We start from the raw sequence: 20,246 nt of genomic DNA on the forward strand, positions 1-20,246 counted from the left end.
CCTGGCCCTGCGAGGAGTGTGCAGCACTTCAAAGTACCACACGCTCCTCACAGGGTGGGAGGAGGCTTCCCGTGCTCCCCCACCCCTCATGCCAATCAGGGTGTAGGAGTGGGAGAGTGTGTGAAGCCTCTTCCTGCCCTGCCAGTGGCATGGGTGCCTAGTGGGAAGGGGGGAATAAAAGGGCTCCCTCACCCCCAGACCAATTATGGTCTGGGGATGGGGAAGCCCAGAAGCATTCTGGCCCCGCCCCTTCCAGATTAGGTCCCACCCCTTTCGGGCTGGCCCAGAAGTGGCCCCTGGGATAAGGTGAAGTCTTAGAGACCATATATAATTTTAGAAACCTGAAAAACAAACACATTTTTTATAAAACATCTGCATGTTTTTTAAGTTAAGAATTGGATTTTATTTCATTCATGGCCCTTTCTTACGCTAAGGTTGCCAGTTGTAGCTAATGGGAGTTGATTTTTTAATCATGAATAGTATCAGAAGGAGGAGAATAAACCTGGGATCTTCTTCCGTTGAAAGCATAACACCCAGAAGTGAAAAGTTAGCCCACAGGGAGGCAGCATGGTCTACTGAATAGGACAATGAGACAATCGATTCTTTTTGCTAGCTCTTCCACCGTGTAATCTTAGGCAAATTGCTTTACCTCTGTACAACTGAGGATATTTGGATTCTGTGATGATGGACATGACATAAGAACACGAATAAAAACAGAATAGGCCCTAGAATATTGAGGCTTTTGCTGGCTTTTTTCAGAATATGGTGCAGAGTCCAGTTACTTGAGTTGCTTTATTCTTCACCTTTTCAGTCCTCACTTAAAAAAAAATTGCTATTTTTCTCTCCTTCCACCTTTCATTCTTTGTACCAATGGAGAACAGAACTCTTCTGTTGATGAAGGTTTCTCTGATTTGTGGGAACATCATTCTGTCTGACTTGTTTATTGTTATCTTTCAGATTTCTAGACTAAATATGCCTCAGTCAGTTAACTAAAACTCAATTTGCACTGAGTGCCAAAGTTATTATGTATCAAGCTATTCACCCCACCACTTGGTGCTTTCTTGAGGAATCTCTTACAGCAGGGCTACTCAACATGCAGCCTACATGATTTGCCTGGACTAAAATTGGGACAGAAGCAGTAATTGCATCCCCTAGTATGTTTGTGACTGAATGCACCTCTATATTTATCCCCTACACACCACTGTAATAATCGTCACAATCTTACAAGACATAATTTGTACACTCTTTTATAAGACTATGATAAATCTTGCATAAAATATGCCTTATGAGGCATCATTTGAAAACTCATAATTTGCTGTTCATTATTGTTCTGGTAAAATACATGGCAACATTGTATGTAAAACTATAACATACTATTGTATGATGTTACTAAGACGTATTCCAAATATGGAAAGCGGTCACAGTCTGGTTCTCCAAAGACAAAAGTTTAGCCAATGCCTCAGCCAGGTGTCAATAAGATCAAATGGCCTATCACTTGGTTAAGTAGCTGCCTTTGGCAGGAAAGAAAGTGTTCACAAAAAACACCCCAAACAAACCACACCACCCTACAACTTGACAAATACAATACTTCTCACAGTTCCATCCACACAGACTTTCTGCCTCCTTTAGCTGAACTTGAAGCTTAGCTGGAGATGATTCCCAAAGAAGAGAAAGATATATATGAAAGCAGAGATGTCCAAAGTCATCTCTCCCTATCTTTCTACCCAGGGCATCAATAGCACTTGAAGAACAAACAATCCTAAGTTTCAGACAGTAAAACTGTTGGAACTTATGGAGACAAATACCTTTGCTATGAATTCACGCTAGTTGTTAAGCTAGCCATTAGCTGTTTTACTTTTATTTTCTTGTAATCAATTCTGACTTTTATGCCTCATTACTTTAGCCACTTATAATCTATCTTTCTGCAATTAAAATAATATCAGTGTGTTTGGGAAACTCCATTTGCGATAAGATTTGAGTATCATTTCCTATTAATAAAATGACAGAGTTTGTATAATAAGCTTCTGTATCAAGAAAAGGGCCGGGCAATAGAAGACATATATTTCTGGGAGAAAACCTGGAACTGGGAATGTGTTGCTCTGTAGTGTAATTCATGAGTGGCTAGGAGCACTCATGCTACATAGCTGGGAGTAACTTACTACATACTACAGGCTGTACATGATCAGACCAGAAGTAGTAGCGCTCGTAACAAAGCAAAAAGGCATCCCAGGTTGAAGAATTGTCAGGACAATTCATCAGCTGTTTGTCAGTTGCAATTGTACCCTGGATAATTTTGCAAAGGTATCATTCAAAAACTTGCTGGTCCAAAATATCATGGTGAAATGGCTGTAGCAACATTGTATGTAAAGCTATGAACATAAGCTGAAATCATGATTGAAGCACCCTCCCCTTCTCCCTTTATACTTGTATTCACAAAATCTCTCTCTCTCGATTGGTAGTTAAATAAACTTGTTTTATTATTTAACCCAATACAATCTGATTCTCGCATTCAAATTGAACTGGGTAGGTAACTCCATTTAAAATAGCGAATACTGGTTATTGATCCCCTTAGAGGGGCAATGGACCTAAATATTTGAACAGCCCAGGAAGGGTCAGACAGTGCAGAATACCATGAACAGTGGAAACAGTGTGTGGACAGGGGACAGAATGTGACTGGAGTATTCTGGCAACCTCTAGCTCTACACAGACACCCAGGGAGTGTCTGGCCTGCTGTTGGCTGTTCATGAGGGGCTCAGGGTCATGAGGCATCCTAAGTTGCAAAGCAGATGGTGACATCTTCTCACTGATCTGGAAAGCACACTAGAATGTCATGTCATTCAAACATGGCTGCTAAAGAACAGTGGTTTAATCACAGAATCATAGAATACTAGGACTGGAAGGGACCTCGAGAGGTCATTGAGTCCAGTCCCATGCCCTCATGGCAGGACCCATTACTGTCTAAACCATCCTTGATAACATTTATCTAACCTACTCTTAAATATCTCCAGAGATGGAGATTTCACAACCTCCCTAGGCAATTTATTCCAGTGTTTAACCACCCTGACAGTTAGGAACTTTATCCTAATGTCCAGCCTAAATCTCCCTTGTTGCAGCTTAAGCTCAGTGCTTCTTGTTCTATCCTCAGAGGCCAGGAAGAACATTTTTTCCTTGTGACACCCTTTTAGATACCTGAAAACTGCTATCATGTTTCCTCTCAATCTTCTCTTTTCCAAACTAAACAAGCCTAATTCTTTCAGTCTTCCTTCATAGGTCAAGCTCTCTAGATCTTTAATCATTCTTATTGCTCTTTTCTGGACCGTCCGCAATTTCTCCACATCTTTCTTGAAATGTGGTGTCCAGAACTGGACACAATACTCCAACTGAGACCTAATCAGCGCAGAGTAGAGCAGAAGAATGACTTCTCATGTTCTGCTCACAACACATCTGTTAATGCATCCTAGAATTATGTTTGCTTTTTTTGCAACAGCGTCACATTGTTGACTAATATTTAATTTGTGGTCCACTATAACCCCTAGATCCCTTTCTGCTGTACTCCTTCCTAGTCGCTTCCCATTCTGTATGTGTGAAATTGATTGTTCCTTCCTAAGTGGAGCACTTTGCATTTGTCCTTATTAAACTTCATCCTGTTTACTTCAGACCATTTCTCCAATTTGTCCAGATCATTTTGAATTATGACCTTATCCTCCAAAGCAGTTGCAACCCCTCCCAGCTTGGTATCATCTGCAAACTTAATAAGAGTACTCTTTATGTTGATATTTAAATAGTTGATGAAGATATTGAACAGAACCGGTCCCAAAACAGATATTAATATACATATCCAATCAATTTGGAATCTCAAACACAGAAGACAATGCAAAAGACAGAATGCACATGCATCTTTGCGGCTACACGATGAAGTTAAACAGCAAATACTCAGCTGGGCTACAGTTCAGTCCAATTAGTTTAGCAATAGCTACTAAGGCAATAACTTCAAGCACTGCAGATTTTATCTTTGTAAGACTGTATTAAAAAAAGAATTTGTGAATGTATTCTAAATTTTCTTTATAATAGCATGAACCAAAGACAAACTGTTCTTTCTTCTCCCCTTAAGCCATATACGTTTGAGATGATAGATCAAAAATGTTACTATGCCATGAATGTGGGGAAGTTAGAGTTTGTGTGGAAGAAGATATAAATTAAATGGGGGAGAGGGAGAAATAAGTATTGTCTATGATCACCTGGAATACATATTATACCAAATAAAGTAGTAATTTTAGCCTATTGTGGCCACAGTTTCTAGTGATCTTACAAAACTGGTTGTATGATGGTGCGAGGATTTGTGCCTTAGTATTATAATGCATAGAAAGTTTATGACTGACAATATACAGTATTCTGTTTATTTTAGCACACACAAGAGAAGTTATGATATTCTCTTCGGACAGAATCAAGAGTTAATTATGCTCATATACATGTCAAGGAGAGGAGGAGATTCTTTTTGTTGATGTTCCTCCGCAGCATACATGAGTCCTATCATTGTGACACTGTTGATTTGCCTCAATAAATTGTTAATGAAGCAAAACTGAACAAAAAATTGTATCTAGTTATTCAGGATATGACTTATTTAAAAAAGATAAGCTAGGAATAAAAACAACCTCCCCAAAGTTATTCCCATTCTGAAACTCTGGCAGCTTTAGGAGGTTACAAGATATCATCCCCAACTGAAGGCTTTAACCTTAAGGAATCCTAAAAACACCACTCCATTAACGCAGGTTGTCTTTTTTTTGCAAACATAGGTAAAATAGCAACACCAGCTTTCTCCTTCTCCACCCTGCAATTCCTAGTCATGGAGTAGGCGAGTAGCTGTTCAGATATAAACTTGCAATTGAATTTTATTTATTTCAAAATATTAAATACAGAAGTTGGATATCACATGCATGAGCACCACATTGCAAACACAAAACCTATGCATTGTGCCTTCCCCTTTCTCACTCTCCTATAATACATCATGTGTTAGAAACACTGACCAGGTTGCTCCTAAGCTCACCTTTTGATTGAGAGGAGGTGATCTGTTTCTAATGTTTATAGAATCTAGTTAAGAAAGTATTTCCCTTTCCACTTTGGTGAATGTGAAGATCAGCATTCTGCTTTTTCAAAGCAGAAATGAAAAAGCAGATAATGACTGTAGAGATGTATGCTTACCACATACTGTTTTGCGAACAGAAGTGCTGGATATATCCATTTGGTTTAAGTTATAAAATGGCACACAAACTCCAACACTTTCTGGTCTGCAAAGCAAGCATGTGGTTAAATTCCTGAAGTTTAGGAAATAAATGAACAAGCTTTACAAGGCACCTGGGACATTTTTAGTGTTTACTATTCACCATCATCACTGCCTCCTTTCTCCTGGTTTCTAGTACCTTGCTGTGTTTGTATAAAAATTTTTTAACTAGAATCCAGACTTCCACAGTACCACTGGTCACCACTTCAGAGACTAGTTAATTTTAAAATAAACTCTGATAATATATACATGTCAAGGAGAGGAAGAGATTTTTTTTTTCAAAAGTGCTTGAGTTTTGGTTTTAGTCAGACTGTGGCACTTAATTGCTTTAGAACAGGGGTGGGCAATAAAACTGCAGTGGTTCACTAGGGTTAGCCGGGGGGGGGGGGGGGGGGGGAGGGGCCAACACTGCCGGTATATTTACCTGCACCTCCACAGGTACAGGCCAGCACAGCTCCCACTGGCTGGAAATGGCAATCTGCAGCCAACAGGAGCTGTGATTCCCAGCTTTGCAGAGGCACAGGCAAACACAGTGGTGTGGGGCCTGCCAGGAGCTAACCCTGGCACACCAGCTCTGGCCCACAGGCTAATATTTGTCCACTCTTGCTTTAGAAAATGTCACTCTGCATTGTTAGGTTCATCCCTGCAGCCTCTTGAATGCATTTAAACACATTTTACTGGTGATATGTTAAACCAGGGATCCTAAATAAGATTCTGGTCAAATTACAGTGATGGATAACTAGATTTTGCTTAGGTTCTCAAGTTCTTCTAATAGGCTAGAGCAGTCTTCACTCTGCCATAATACATATATGCAGTGTTGCTTTGTGTGGCGAAGGTTACACTTAGAGGTGGAGGAACACTGCAGTGAATGGAAAAAATATCTAGTTGATTATTAATTTTAAGATTAAATTTATATACATTTTAAACTGTTTTCTGTGACACATCCTCTGCGATATTAAATTAAAAAAACATGACTGAGAAATCAGTGCCTGTGAGACAGTCAGAAAATTCTCTTGAAACCAAAAGCAGATTGGTCCCCTTTTGGACTTCAGACTTCTAATAAATAAAATATTGATTTTTATCCTAGTTGGAAAGCGTCAACTTACCTGCATTGAAATGAGAATGAAATCAATTAGGCTACCAATTCCACAAAACCCTACAGTGCAGAACTTTAACAAACCTAGAAAGGAAAATAAGACTTAATTACAACCTTAAGCAGTTCTCTATAAAGTTTATGGAACTTTACAGTTTCCAGGTGGGTAGGCATTTTCCCCATCTCCTCCCCTCTCCAGAGAACTTTTTAGCATGCGAGTGAAATGAACACAAGAATCTTTTCATTAAGTATCAGAAAGTCTTTGTCTTTATGCACCTACCTGTGAAGAAATTTGCTTAGTTTAAAAGGTTTAAACACAAATGAGTTTAAAAGATATAATTCTGAGAAGAGGAAGAGAATGAACATATTACTGTCAACTTAAATTGCTGAGTTTTTCCTTTCTCTGGCTGGATACACAGTTAATCTTTAAAAGAAAGTACAAAGAAATCTTTGCGTATTGGAGCTGCAAAACTTATTTTAACATGAAACACTTTCTACTGTCTCAAGTTGTATAACATACTAATTAGACTTTGCAAACAGCTGCTGAATTACATGCTGGGTTTGGAAATTGTTCTCATTGCTAGTGTACACAACACTAATCTTTAAGGGGTTGCCAACAATTTAGGTACTTTTCTTAGGAACTTTCATGTATACATTCTAAATGAAGTGGAATAGGTCTGTAAGTGACTAACAAATGATTTTTTCATTGAGATGATTTTCCATTAAAGGTAAGGCAGAACAGTACTAAAATATGGAGATATTTAGAGGTTGTCTTCAGAAGCAGAAGGCGGCCTTAAACAGTTTATTGTTCAGATTTCATTGTATGTGAACATTATAAAAATTTCAAAAGCATCAAAGTGACTTAAGAAGCTTAAAACCCAAGGACTTTCAATGAAGCTTAAGGGGCTAAGTTACTTTTGAAAATGGGTCTCACTCTCTTAAGTCATTTAGACTCTTCAGAAAATTTTATCCAAGATTATAAAGCGGGAAAAGAAATGTTTGTCTTTAACTAGGTCAAGTTAATTGTTGGATATTGTATGGGGAAAACTATGCTATCTTAAGCAGAGAATACAAGTTCATACCTGTAAAATGCACAGCACATTTTGGATGCAACAGAAATGAACATGCTGGAAATACAAAAATACATGGAGATAGCTGTATTGTTAACCAAGTTGAAAAATGGAGACATAACGTGTACACGACTCTTCACTAAGACGAAGAAAAGCTATTAACAGGCCAGCCTTCCAAAGGACCAAAATAATTCAGCTACTATAATATGAAATGGTGTCAATCAAAAGTCATGTTATATATACAAAATTATAAACACTTGGGCTATGTCTACACTGCAGGCTTCTTGCGTAAGAACTGTTTTGCGCAAGAGTTCTTGCACAAAAGGTCTTGCGCAAGAACGCATCCACAGTGCTATGTGCTTTTGTGCAAGAGTGTCCATGGCAGTGTGGATGCTCTCTTGTGCAAGAAATCTCTGTTGGCCATTTTAGCCATAAGGGTTTCTTGTGCAAGAAGCCCGTTGCCCATCCACACTGCCTTCTTGTGCAAGAGCTCTTGCGCAAGAGGGCTTATTCCTCGTGGGGAGAGGAATAACTCTTGCACAAGAAACCCTCTGTTCCAACGCTTTACTGTAAATTTACTTGCGCAAGAATGCGCATGCAGTATAGACGCTCCACAAGTTTTTGCGCAAGAACAGCTTTTCTTGCACAAGGAGCCTGCAGTGTAGACGTAGCCATAAATGTTTAAAACTAATTGTTCTCGGTGATGGGTATCTGTGACTTGCAGCATCCAAGCATACTAAGCTTTTGCTTCGGTATTCACTGTAGTGTGGCAAAACATAAGGGCAACAGCCAGCATAACAAATGCCAGCAGCAGGGGACAACAGTTCTGAACTAGGACCAAAGTGATGCACGCCAATTAATCTGGAAAATACCGGAGTACCTCATTTATTATCTCTGCAACTACAGCATTCACCATGCAAAGAATTCATGACTAATGCTCCGATCTTTTGTCATGCTCTCAATACATATTCTGAACCCTATTGATTTTAGGGAATCAGCAAATCCCTTTTGCTCCACCATCTGTATTGGTGTCCAGCAACAAGAGATAGCTCCAACTATATAAGCAATTTATCTATGAAACTAGCTGCAGAGTGAAATCAATCAAGATTTTATCGTTCTAGTCACTACTTGTGAGTTATGCAGATACTCATCAATGTTTTATCTTTCAATGTGAGTTAGTAACAGTTAATGGGATAAAAATTACTCTGGTTTCAGGCAAAGCAACTGGTGAGAAGTTTTTGCACCACTGAAAACAACGGGAATTTTGTCATTAATTTTCATACACCATTAGTGGTTGTGGAAACTCTTGCTGATCTAAATTTTTGCTTTGGGAGAATACGCGGAAGAAATGCAGAAAGGGAAGCAAAGACAGATAGGAGGAAGAAAAATAAAGAGTTAATGTGACCAAATAATTCTAAGAGTAAAGAGGAAAAAACCAGAGCATCATATCACAAAAGTTGTGGGGAATTTTAAGTTTAAGGGAGAAAAGCCAAACTAGCATTCCATGTAACAAACTAAATCATTCATCTGTATTCAGTAGTTTGGATGAGTGTTTGTCATTTCAGCACATTTCTGCAAAATATTTCAACACTATTTCCTCTTTAGTTCTTTTTCTGTCTGAGACTAAACTGACTGTCGACACCCAAGCCACTGTAGTGATTTTATATATAAAAAAAAACGCTGTAACCCCACTGGCCATCCCCCAGCAATTTTCACTTTGTTCTGAATATCAACAATGAAACTTGGTAAAACAGTTACAATTAAACAATTCGGTCCCTAGTCAGACTTAAGACTTTAAAAAGCAGGGGTCTCAAACTAATGGCTTTTGGCCATTTATGGGCTGGAGCATTTTTGCAATCTCGTCTGGGAGTCCCAGCAGCCTGGTTGTGGAGATGTGTGTGTCCACACCTGTCCCCAAGCCTTGCCTCTTCCTGCCACTCAAGTACACTTGCTTCACTTCCCCATGTGGCGAGTGCTGGGGAGGTGGGTGACCGCTGATGCTGCCCTGTGCCAGGCCCTCCCAGTATTCCCCAAGACTGTGTCCCTCAGGGGAAGGAGTGAATTGGTGGTGAGAGGTGGTGGGATGGATGCAGAACAGGGCATTTCAGCAGAAGTCCGGGATCAGTTGTGCAGTGGCTGTATCTTTAAAATGCCACCTTGGCATTTCAAAGGGGCTCCACGTGGCACTTCAGTGGAACTAGGGTTAGCTGGGGACTCTGAAAAGGGGACTTTCAAAGCAGGCACTCCCGTGTGCAGCCCAGAGTCAGTGGGACTTCCCACTGGCCCTGGGCTGCATGCAGAGTTCCGCATTCCTCCTTTGAAATGTACAAGAGACCCAGTAGGGGAATGCGGAAGTGCCTATTGACTACTCAATTAGTCAATTAACCGCAATGTAACATCCTTAATCCACACTAAAGGCTCCCTTAACGTGTATGTACTACTTTGCCTGAGAGCCCCAGGAAGCACTGGTGAGTAATTACTTTGAATGACTTTGGGGAATAGCTATTTCGAAATAGCAACATCCATACTACCGCTATTTCGAGATAACTATTCTGAAATAAGCGTTATTCCTCGAGGAAAGCAGGAGTTATTGTTTCAAAATAAACAACCCCTTACTTCAAAATAATGGGCTTGGTAGTGTGGATGCTCTGCTTGTTATTTCAAAATAGGGGAAATTATTTAAAAGAAATGCCCTAGTATAAATCAGACTTAGATAGCTCATTAAAAATGGAGAACTGTTGCAGGACTGAAAGATGTTTAGAAGTCTGGATAGTATGGTGTTGTGTACGCTGTACTAGTGCTTCATAATGACGTAGTCAATTATATTCACTGACAAGAAATAAACTGTATTTTAGACCTAAAACGTGAAGTTAGAGGTCCGAGTGTTTTGAAACTCATCTAAAAGTGAATTATTCTCATATATGGGGAGGGAGGAATAAAGTTACTGAATGAAGACTTATGCAGTTTTAATTTGAAGCTTTTTTGTTTACTTGTAAACTCCATATTTCCATTTGGCCATGAAAACAAAGTTCAAATCCTAATTTAAATCCCAAGTGAGACTGAGTTTGGTGTGTCTCTAAAACAAAACACAAATTGATATTATATGGCATATCCCCCCTGCTTTAGAACAGACTAACAAAAGATAGTTCTAGCAGCGGGCTTTACAGCTCAGAAGACAGGTGCATAAGCAGAGCTGCATGAGGAAGCTACCGCAATGCCTGGCTACAGACAATGCTTTATTTCTCCATCATAATGAGAATTAAATTCACTCAATTAAAGAGGAAATACAGTAAACTTCCGATAATCCGGCACCTTTAGGACCCAGGGGGTGCCGGATTATCAGATTTCCTGGACTATCGGAAGGGGGGGCTATGAGGGGACTGGGGTGGGGGAGATGCCACCTCAGACCCCTCATAGCCTCCCCTTCCGATAGTCTGCTCTGCCCCAGGCGTCCCTGATTCAGCCGCTGCTTGTCAGTTTCAGCAGCGGCTGAATCGGGGACGCCTGCAGCAGAGCAGCTGGAGTGCTGCCGGGTTGGTCCAGTAGCGCAGACCCTTGGCGCGGCGAGACCGACCCGGCAGCACCCCAGCTGCTCTTGGGGACGCCTGGGGCAGAGCAGTTGGGGTGCTGCTGGGTTGGTCCCGCAGCGCCGCTCCTCGGCGCTGTGGAACCAACCTGGCAGCACCCCAGCTGCTCTGCCCACGTGTCTCCAAGTCAGCTGCTGCTGATACTGACCAGCGGCTGACTCCAGGAAGCCTGAGGGAGAGCTGCTCTGCCCCGGGCTTCCTGGAGTCAGCGGCTGGTCAGTTTCAGCAGCGGCTGAATCAGGACGACTGGGGCAGAGCAGCTGGGGTGCTGCCGGGTTGGTCCCACTGCGCCGAGGAGCGGTGCTGCGGGACCAACCCAGCACCACCCCAGCTGCTCTGCCCCAGGTGTCCCCAAGTCAGCCGCTGCTGATACTAATTAGCGGCTGACTCCAGGAAGCCCGAGGCAGAGTTGCTCTGCCCAGGATTCCTGGAGTCAGCCACTGGTCAGTTTCAACAATGGCTGAATCCAGATGCCTGGGGCAGAGCAGCTGGGGCGCTGCCGGGTTGGTGTGGTAGCGCCAACCCTTGGTGCTGCGAGACCAACCCGGCAGCACCCCAGCTGCTTTGTCCCAGGCGTCCTGATTCAGCCACTGCTGAAACTGATCAGGGGCTGATTCCAGGAAGCCCGGGGCAGAGCAGCTCTGCCTCAGGCTTCCCAGAGTCAACCGCTGGTCAGTTTCAGCAGTGGCTGAATCGGGGACAGCTGGGGCGCTGCCGGGTTGGGTCCCGCAGCCCCGAGGGGCAGCGCTATGGGACCAACCCGGCAGTGCCCCAGTTGCTCTGCCTTAGGCGTCCCCAATTCAGCCGCTGGTCAGTTTTAGCAGCAGCTGAATTGGGGAACCTAGGGGCAGAGCAGCTCCAATGGTCCGGCTGCCTGGAGCACTTCCGGGTTCCTGATGGTGCCGGACCATCAGGAGTACCGGACCATCAGATGCCGGACCACTGGAGTTTTACTGTACCTCTAATTAAAATAGAGGGCTTTTGCCATAGTATTTATCTAACAACAGGAGACTATCATTTTGTGACATCTTATTTAGTGACATACTATTCTGACAGTTTCTTGAAACAAGGAAAACTGGTTTATAGTCTGCATTTGTATTGTCAGGATTTACACTATCTTGCTAAAAATGGTAGCTATTGTATACAGAAAGATCAGTGAGAAAAATCAATGTGTGCTCCAGCTTTTAAAGTACCATGTAGAGCAAAATGGGTGTGTCTTGTTATTAAAGGCAATATGCCAAATAAACACTTTTAAAAAGTAGTAAACACTATACAGCTTCATATAAGGATAGCCTATGAAGGACAGTTTTCAAAATATGAATTCAACAGCAATAAATATGGTAGTAAAAGAAGAAAAACTACATTTTAAATCAATTTGCTGCTTTACAGGTCAACTCCTGAATTCCTACAATTACACTTAGATTTTATATTTAAGAGGTACCTTGTTTGACAAAGCACAAGAATTCTCTACAAGCTCTGTGATTAGTTATGAGTATTATTTTTGCTTCACGCCTCTCCATCCTTTTAGAGGGAACAGGTTTGAAGCTTTATAAGAGCTTAACTTGCAAATCTTTTAAATGAGGCTAATATCTGTATACTATATTTCCAGTCCAACTGGTAATTTAAGTGTAATACCTACAAAAATTCAAAGCCAAGGTTTCAGATATCTGCATTAAAAGTAATGTACATCCTCACTCTAAGACCAATTGATAAAGTAAGAAAATATTTGTATTGACACCTTGAATTTACAGAAAATGAGCATCTAGAGCTATCAATTGCCTCCAAAAAGAGATCTAAGATCCATTTTTTTAATGCAACAGATGTTCAAAACAAAAGTGTGCTAATTAATGCATATAATAAAAAAGACCACAGAGGAACATATAATGTAATCCAGAAAAACGGAGTATTATTATAATATTTAGCAGGAAGAACTCAAATCTCCCTGCTGAAGCAGTACTGGAGTACTTAAGCTTCTCCAGTCCATCAAATCATGCAATCTAAAGCTATACAAAAAAAGAGAAACTGTTTGTAACATACAGTATGTCTACACAGCAGCATTATTTTAGAATAATTGACATTTCAAAACAACAAAATGCGTGTCTACACAGAAAGCCATCATTTAGAAATAATGTCAAGATTGAGGACTTCTCACTCCAACATTTGTAACCCTCATTTAGCAAGGAGTAAGGAAGAACACTTTTCCTTCGAATTCCTGCTGTGTCCTACAATTGACATAGCTGAAGTTGCATATCTTAATTTGATTTTTGTCCTGTAGACGTACACATACTGAGAAACTAATGCAGCTTAGACAGAGAGCATTACATTAGCTAATGTTATAAAAAACTAACAGACTAGACTGGTGTACCTTAAAAAGCCATCAGGATTTTTTTCATCCTGTGGATAAATCTGGCAAATACTATCTGAGGCAGTTTTTATCCCTGTGGGCAGTCTTATTAAAGCCAATAGCTTCAAAGAGAATTAACAATAGTAAGCACTGTGAGTGTTTGAAGGGACCAGATCCCATGTTCAGTTTGGCCATGTCTACACCACAGATAAGATCGAAGCAGCCTCAATCGATCTTCCAGGGTTTTAATTAGTGGGTCTAGAGAAGACATGCTAATTAGAACTGAGAGGATGCTCCCGTCAATGTTGGTAGCCCTGCTTCTACAAAGAGTAAAGGAAGTTGAAGGGAGTGTGTGCTCCCTTTGACTTCCCGGAGTGTGGACTAAGGATGTTAAGAGGCGGGTAACTGGATAATCATGTAATTGATACAATTTGTATCGACTATGTGATTAGTCGATAAAGGAAGGCACTCAGAAGGGGATACCACGGCTGTGGCTCTACAGTTTAAACGTAGTAAGAGCTCGGCACTCAGGCAGCCTGGCTCCTACTACATTTAAACTGCACAGCCACGGCACCTGGACCCAACACAAGCCAAGACTAAGCCAGGCTTGTGCAGTCCTGGCTCACGCCAGGTTCAGCAGTCCCTATCTTTTAGGGATCCTGGCGGGGAACTGGGACCCCCCTCCCCCCCCCACAGACAGGGGCTGCTGCTGGAGCAGCCTCTGTTCATGGCCAGCCCCATCCACCATGGACAGGGGCTGCTGGGACCCCCCCCGCGGACAGAAGCTGCTGCAGAGAAGCAGCCCGTATCCATCGTGGCTGGCCACAGACAGTGGCTGCTGTGGAGCAGCTTCTGTTTGCGGGTAGCCCTTTTTGCTGTAGACAAAGGCTGCTGCAGCGAAGAAGCTGGCTGCAGACAGTGGCTGCTGAGTTGGGCCATAGTTTACATCTTACTTTATATTTTAGAAATGTGCATCTGTCTGTCTGTTCATCTGTGAATCCTTTTGTTCAAGAACTCCTCCAAAAACGGTAAAAGCTAGGACCACCAAATTTGGTATGCAGCTTCCTCTTTTTATAACTTAAAGCAAGCTGAGGGTTTGGTTGTGCCAGGACAATGGAATGTGTCTGGAATTTAACTGTTTCTCATAAAATGGAAAGGGAGGTGTCTGGTAGGAGGGAGCTATACTGTAAAAAGTCTGGGGGGAGGAGGGGGAAGAAGGGCAGCAAGAGGCCAGAGATGGGGACTGGGACAGCTATAACCGCCTGGGGCTGGCAGGGGTGGAGCAAGGGACATTATCATCATCATCAACAAGCATGGGCTCAACACCCGTTGGTGTCCAATGCTTCCCTCACTATTTCCTTCCATCTTTCCCTGTCCAGTGCGGAGTGGCTTAGTTTCTGTAGACTAGCTCCGTACCAATCTACTATATCATCTACCCATTCTCTGTGGGGTCTGCCTCTCCTATTCGGACCATCCATTATGCCAAACACCAGGATCTTAACTTTTTGCTCTTCGTTCATTCTGCAGATATGCCTGAAGAGCTGTAACTTCTGTTGTATAATCTTCTGCAGTAGGTTCTCTTTCAGCTGTATCTTCCTATATAATTCCTTTTTGGTGACCTTCTGTATCCATCCTATTCTCAGGATCTTTCTATAACAACTCCTCTCGAATTCCAATATCCTTCTCTTCAAATCTTTCGTTATCACCCATGTCTCACACATGCTGCTAAATACACATGTTTTCAAGATGCTCAGCTTCGTTCCTAAGCTAATTGCGTTTCCAGATCTTATCCATCGCCTTCAAACTCACTCTTGCTTTTGCTATTCTAGTCGCTATTTTCTTCTTACAGTCTAGATCATACGTCATGTTGCTCCCCAAATACATGAACTTCTCTACGTTCTCTAGTTCAATCCCATCTACACTGATCTTCCTCCCTATTTCCTTATCTCCAAATACCATTGTCTTCGTTTACTCAATATTCATAATTTGTCCATACTGCTTCCCTTCCTCATTTACCACCTGCCCCGTTCTTGCTAGCTTCTCTTCATCTTCCTCGATGATAACTATGTCATCCGTGAACCTCAAGTTGTTAATTCTCATCCCATGCACCAATATCTCTCTTCTACCTCTTCCTTGATCTTGTCCATCACACTCTCTAAGTGCGTGATGAAGATATTTGGCAATATTGGAACTCCTGGTCTTGTACCTCTACTCGTTCTAAACTAACTTCCCAAGTCTCCGCATGTTCTCACCGCTGCCTCCGCATTATCGTTGACATCCTTCATCAACTGTATTAGTCTGCTATCCACTCCGTACGACTCCACCACCACCCAAGTCACTTTCTGTCAAATGCCTTCTGAAAATTGATGAAGCAATTGTAGATATTTTTGTGCTATCACTAAGATTTCTCCACTATCAATCTTAGTGCCAATATCTGTCGTATGGTACTTCTCTCTTTCCTAAATCCTGCTTGCTCATCTGCTAGATGTTCTTCTATCGGCGATCTCAATCTCTCCATCAGTATCATCAGCACCTTGCCTAGATGACTCGTTAAGGCAATCGTTCTGTAGTTCTTGCACTGCAAAGCACTTCCTTTCTTGTGTATTGTCACTCACACAGATCTTGTCTATTCCTTAGGTGCCTTCCCTTCTTTCCATGCTATACTACATAGTCGGTGTATTTCCTGAATCATACTTTCTCTGCTGTATTTGATCATCTCTCCCGCGATCTTATATCCAGGGCTCTTATTGTTCTTTAGTCAGTTCACTGCTCTTTCTACTTCCTTCTTCAAAATATCAGTCTTGCTCTCAATGTTCAGCGATATCTCTTTCAATTCTTCGATTGGTCTCTCAGACACTCGGGTCCAACTGTGCTTTGTACAGATCGGTACAATATCTTGTCCATCACTGCACAACCTTCTCCTTGTTCATGAGCACCTTATCATTCTCGTCTTTGATCACCATCTGCTTCGGCTGCCACTTCCTATTAATATTCCTAATCAGCTTATACACCTCCCTGATCTTACACTCGCCGTAATACCTCTGTATGTCTTCACACTGCTCCTCTAACCCCTTTGTCTTATCCATTCTGACCACTTCCCTTACCTCATTGCATTTCACTCTATATTGCTATTCCACCCTCTTGGAGATATCCTATCTGATCTTCAATATTCTCTTCTCTTGGACCAACTTCAGTGTCTTCTGTGTAATCCATTTCTTATTGATCTTCCCTTCTTCCAGAACCATCTGCTCAATTGCCTCTTCTATCACCATAGCTATCTCTTTGGCTCTCTAATCTAGGTCTTCCTCTGTGCCCACATTCCTGATCTTCTCTTCGAGCACTGCTCTGTATGCATTCCTTATTTTTTCCTTGCCTAGCCTCGCCACGTCTCTTCATTTCTTAAACTGTGTCTTATACTTTCTCTTAAGTTTCATCTTGATGTTCGCAATCACTAGACTGTGGTCTGAGTTCATATCCACTCCTTGGAAAGTTCGGCATTGCTGTACTGATATTACCTATCTTCTTCTTATCGGGATCATATCTATCATATTCTTGGATTTCCCGTCGTTCGATCGCTATGTCCACTTCCTACAGTCCTTTTGTTGGACTTTCGTATTGCAGATCACCATCTCATGCTCCATAGCAAACTCTAGTAGTTTCTCACCTCGTTCATTTCTTTCTCCATATCTAAACGTTCCCATGACTCTCTCCCAACCTTCGTTATCTGTTCCAATCTTCATGTTCCAGTCTCCTCCGATGATCAACACATCTCTCTTTGGCATCTCTGTCAAATCTTTATAGCTCGATCTCTTCCTCTGTGCTGTCTGACGTGGGTGCATACACCTGAATGACCGAGATGTTGAACAGTTTTGCTTTGACTCTTGGCTACTATCATTCTTGCACTCACCGGTTTGTATCCTAACAATGCTCCTCTAGCTCTTTTGCTAAGAAGGAATCCGACTCCTGCCTCATATTTCGCTTCGTTCCCTGACCAAATAACTTAGCAACCGCACATCTCTCCCGATGCCATCCAATGCATCTCTGCCAGTCCAAGTATATCACATCGGGATCTCTATTACATATTTTAGAGAGTATGTCTATTTATATATCTGTTTGTCTGTCTGTCTCCTAGATGGGGGACATGCACCCTTCCTCCCAGCTGTGCCTGCTGCAGCTGCAAGCAGGCTGGACAGGTGCTTCTCACCTGGCCAAAAGCTGCTGCAGTGAGAGAGAGTTGGGGTTATCTTCTTTCCCCGGGACAGCTTCCATACTGAACCCCTTAGCCAGCCCCACCCCCAGAACAATTATTTAAATGAAGAGAAACAAAACTTATTTGAGTTAAGGACCCAAGCAATGACAGGTAAATGTTCTAGCAGCATTATATTGTGAAAGTTCCATGAAAACATTTAGCTCATTTCAGCAGATGCATCACTAATGTATAATAACTAAATTACACTGAACTATAAGAATATATAGCATGTTCTATTACACACACACATTCTAATTGCAGAACATGAATTAGGTCTCGTGCCTATATGCCTCCGGGGGTGTAATTCTACAGTTCTTGCATTCTTGTAGCTCAAGGCCCGAACTATTTATCAACCATGCTTTCCCAGCAAGTCTGGCTAGGTTTGGCACCTGCAGTTCTTCTCTTCAGGTTTCTGTGACCAGGTATTAAGTGACCAAAAACCCCTATTAAAAATTAAAATATTTATTTTAATGGTAGAAACAAAGCATTTTAAAATAGTCCACAAACACATCTACTTTACCTCAAGGCTTAACATACCCTGATGACCTAAAACAACTCCTCATCAGGTCCTGTGTGTCAGACTGTTCTCCCTAATAGCTACTGCCCTCTTTGAGAAAATCTTTCTTTTAAATCCTCTTTTGATCTTCTAGGCCTTTTCTATCCAGCACTGTCTCTTAATGGCCCTTGAGTGTTGAAGGGAAGTGTCTTATTTTGAGAAATTCTTTTCTATTATACTGGCTTTCCTTCTAGCTCCCTACTAAATATAATCAATATGTTCACACAGAAAACATCCTAACAACCAGGTCAACATAAACAGTATTCATAAATTACAGAGCAGCTCCATTTCTGTTACACACGTCTTTCTACAGTGTATCTTTTACTACATAAAATATGTAACACTTAGAAAACCAATAACTGATTCATAGTCTTTATACAGATGATTACCTACAGCATGCTATAAGTTATATAAATTGTTGACCTGCACTATGTGAAAATAAATAAGGCATCAGTTAAGACTGCTATTGGAATGTTCATGCTGACTTTTGAGAGAGAAAAATAGTGTATAGAATTGAAGAACTGCTATATCTTGTATTTTCACAGCTAAATTTTCTTAATATATATTTTTGTAGTGAAAATAGTACTTACCGAAGCAACTTAAAAACATTATACTAAGTTCCTCACCTTTTTAGCCAGAGGCACTTGAACTGTTACCCAGCGATCCCCATCATAAAGGACAAATGGGTGGAAACTACATTGCCTCTATCAATAGCAATGTCCAACGTCAGCTTTGGGTAAGCAATGTCAATTTCCATAATTAATGCTTAATCATAGCATATCTCTTCTCCTCAACAAATCTCAAACAATTCTACCACAGAGGGTATACGTGAGGCTCAGAAAGGTTAAATGACTAGTGCAAATTCATTCAAAAGAATGGCAGCGAAGCTGGGAACAGAACATAGACTTGCTGACTCTCAATCACATGCCCTAACCCTGGATTACAATACCTCTCCTTCATCACTACTAAATTCAAAAAGAGTTATGGTCACTTAAATCAAGGCAGAATTTGGCCATGTAGCCATTCTAAACGGCTAAAACATGGGCATGTGTCACTGTAAAAGGCTTTGCTTTTATAGTGAAATAAGTGCACTAGTTAGTAGATTTGAAAAAAGCGAGCATCAGAAGTCAGTAGTAAAGACATAAATATGCATGTAAACTGCAGACATATAGCATTAACATTGTATTACTTAAAATCAAAACAAGGAAAAAACAACTCACCTAAGGCAGGATATCCGAGATAAAATCTATCTGCTCCCAACCATCCAAGAAATAAAGACAGAGCCACTGCCACTTTGTATGAGTAACCATTTCTGTCAAAAGATATAAGATGACTGTGGTTAAAACAAGATATTAAATTGTGTATATTCTGACTAAATTAAAAATGACAGTCAATTGCCTGTTAAGTTTCCTTTTATAAAAGAGGGGACTTGTGTTGTTTAGCTTACACAATTTTAACTTAGTCTTCAATAATTCAACATTGAAAAACTAGCATATTGTTATTATCTGTGTGGCTATCCACTTTAACGTAGACTTCAATAGCGTACTTGGATTCCAACAGAATATCCGTTCTTTTACTTAAGGTGGATCATCATTCTTGTTTAAATAAGATATGAGTCAGCTGTTGACACAATCCTGCCTTTCTAGAATATTTCCTCTCCATTTGTGCATTCTGGGGCACAATTGATTAGAAAGCCCCAGCATTGCACCAAATTTGCCTGGTAGAGTCACTTCCATAGCCAAGCCAAAAAATAGAAAGTGTCCTGGGCCAGATGAGGTACCTGCAAAGGTAGGTGTTTATAGATGAGGTCTGGAAAGAAGTCAGCATTGGCCTATTGGAGAAAGTTGTGACAGCAGCCTAGTATGAGGAAAGGGCCAGATAAGAAATGACAAGTATTTAAGATAAGGAAACACTTCATCTATCACAAATGAATAAATAAGGTGACTGCACAAAAATGTACTGCTGGCAAAGGATGTCAAAATGACAGCCCTAAAGATGGAAGCCCTTTAGCTATTCACAAAGACTTGACTCGAGCAGAAGTGAAAGGATCTCTGGACTCTCTCCTGAAA

At 41.3% G+C, this 20,246-nt stretch overlaps 1 protein-coding gene across 13 annotated transcripts in view; it reads right to left on the reverse strand.

Moving 5' to 3' along the window:
• Positions 1-20,246, reverse strand: part of TM2D1 (TM2 domain containing 1) — a 77,066-nt gene that overhangs the window by 45,448 nt on the left and 11,372 nt on the right. For 10 of the 13 annotated variants that reach the window (XR_016350246.1, XR_012905895.2, XR_016350245.1 and 7 more), the window contains exons 4-6: positions 19,398-19,489; positions 7,454-7,498; positions 6,385-6,458 (exon numbers count right to left, since the gene is read on the reverse strand). Coding sequence is in view for 7 of the 13 variants with exons in the window: in XM_075936131.2 (XP_075792246.1) it covers positions 6,385-6,458; positions 7,454-7,498; positions 19,398-19,489 (211 nt within the window). In the remaining 6 variants the exon portion in view is untranslated. Of the gene's footprint in view, positions 1-6,384; positions 6,459-7,453; positions 7,499-11,719; positions 18,065-19,397; positions 19,490-20,246 lie in introns of those variants that run through there. The other 3 variants (XM_075936132.2, XM_075936133.2, XM_075936134.2) reach the window with 3 other exon arrangements.

Source organism: Pelodiscus sinensis, chromosome 9 (genome assembly GCF_052426305.1).
Source record: "Pelodiscus sinensis isolate ZL-2025 chromosome 9, ASM5242630v1, whole genome shotgun sequence".
Taxonomy (NCBI): Eukaryota; Metazoa; Chordata; order Testudines; family Trionychidae; genus Pelodiscus; species Pelodiscus sinensis.